The following is a 512-nucleotide window of genomic DNA, read 5'->3' as shown; positions in this document are numbered from 1 at the left end:
TCTCTGTTCATGTCAGTTTGGTGCTTTTTTTTTTGTTGTGTTTACGCCGCTCATGCCGTTTGGTTCTGTCTCTCCGCAGTTCAAAAGAATGTTGAACAGGGAGCTGTCACATTTGTCGGAGATGAGTCGCTCAGGGAACCAGGTGTCAGAATACATCTCTACTACCTTTCTAGGTAAATCAAATCTGCCTCTCTGAGTGTTTGTGGCTGACCCCTACGGGCGTAAGTCTACCGTAAGTCATCACCCCAGCTGACCTCTGTTCTGTCTTCCTTTATCCAGATAAGCAGAACGAGGTGGAGATTCCATCGCCGACGCTGAGGGACAGAGAGAAACCTATGTGTCACATCAGCGGCGTCAAGAAACTCACGCACAGCTCAAGCCTTTCCAACTCCGCCATGCCTCGCTTCGGTGTAAAGACGGAACATGAGGATGCTTTAGCCAGGGTAAATAGATGATGAGAATGCGAGAAGTTATTCATCGACAAAGAGGTGAAGCCGTCCAAAAACAAAACA

General features: G+C 47.9%; 1 protein-coding gene across 1 annotated transcript; it reads left to right on the top strand.

The window, feature by feature from the left end:
* The first annotated feature begins 6 nt into the window (after window positions 1-6).
* Window positions 7-505, top strand: LOC107988248 (cAMP-specific 3',5'-cyclic phosphodiesterase 4A-like). Its single transcript, XM_017031138.2, has 2 exons — window positions 7-173; window positions 280-505. Exons 1-2 carry the CDS (start codon window positions 53-55, stop codon window positions 453-455), a joined length of 297 nt encoding a protein of 98 aa, XP_016886627.1. The 5' UTR covers window positions 7-52; the 3' UTR covers window positions 456-505.
* The last annotated feature ends 7 nt before the right edge of the window (window positions 506-512 follow it).

Source organism: Cynoglossus semilaevis, unplaced genomic scaffold, assembly GCF_000523025.1.
Source record: "Cynoglossus semilaevis isolate Cse_v1.0 unplaced genomic scaffold, Cse_v1.0 C18830697, whole genome shotgun sequence".
In the NCBI taxonomy this organism is placed as follows: domain Eukaryota; kingdom Metazoa; phylum Chordata; class Actinopteri; order Pleuronectiformes; family Cynoglossidae; genus Cynoglossus; species Cynoglossus semilaevis.
The sequence above is the reverse complement of the archived record's forward strand: the minus strand, read 5'-3'. Positions and strand labels throughout refer to the sequence as shown.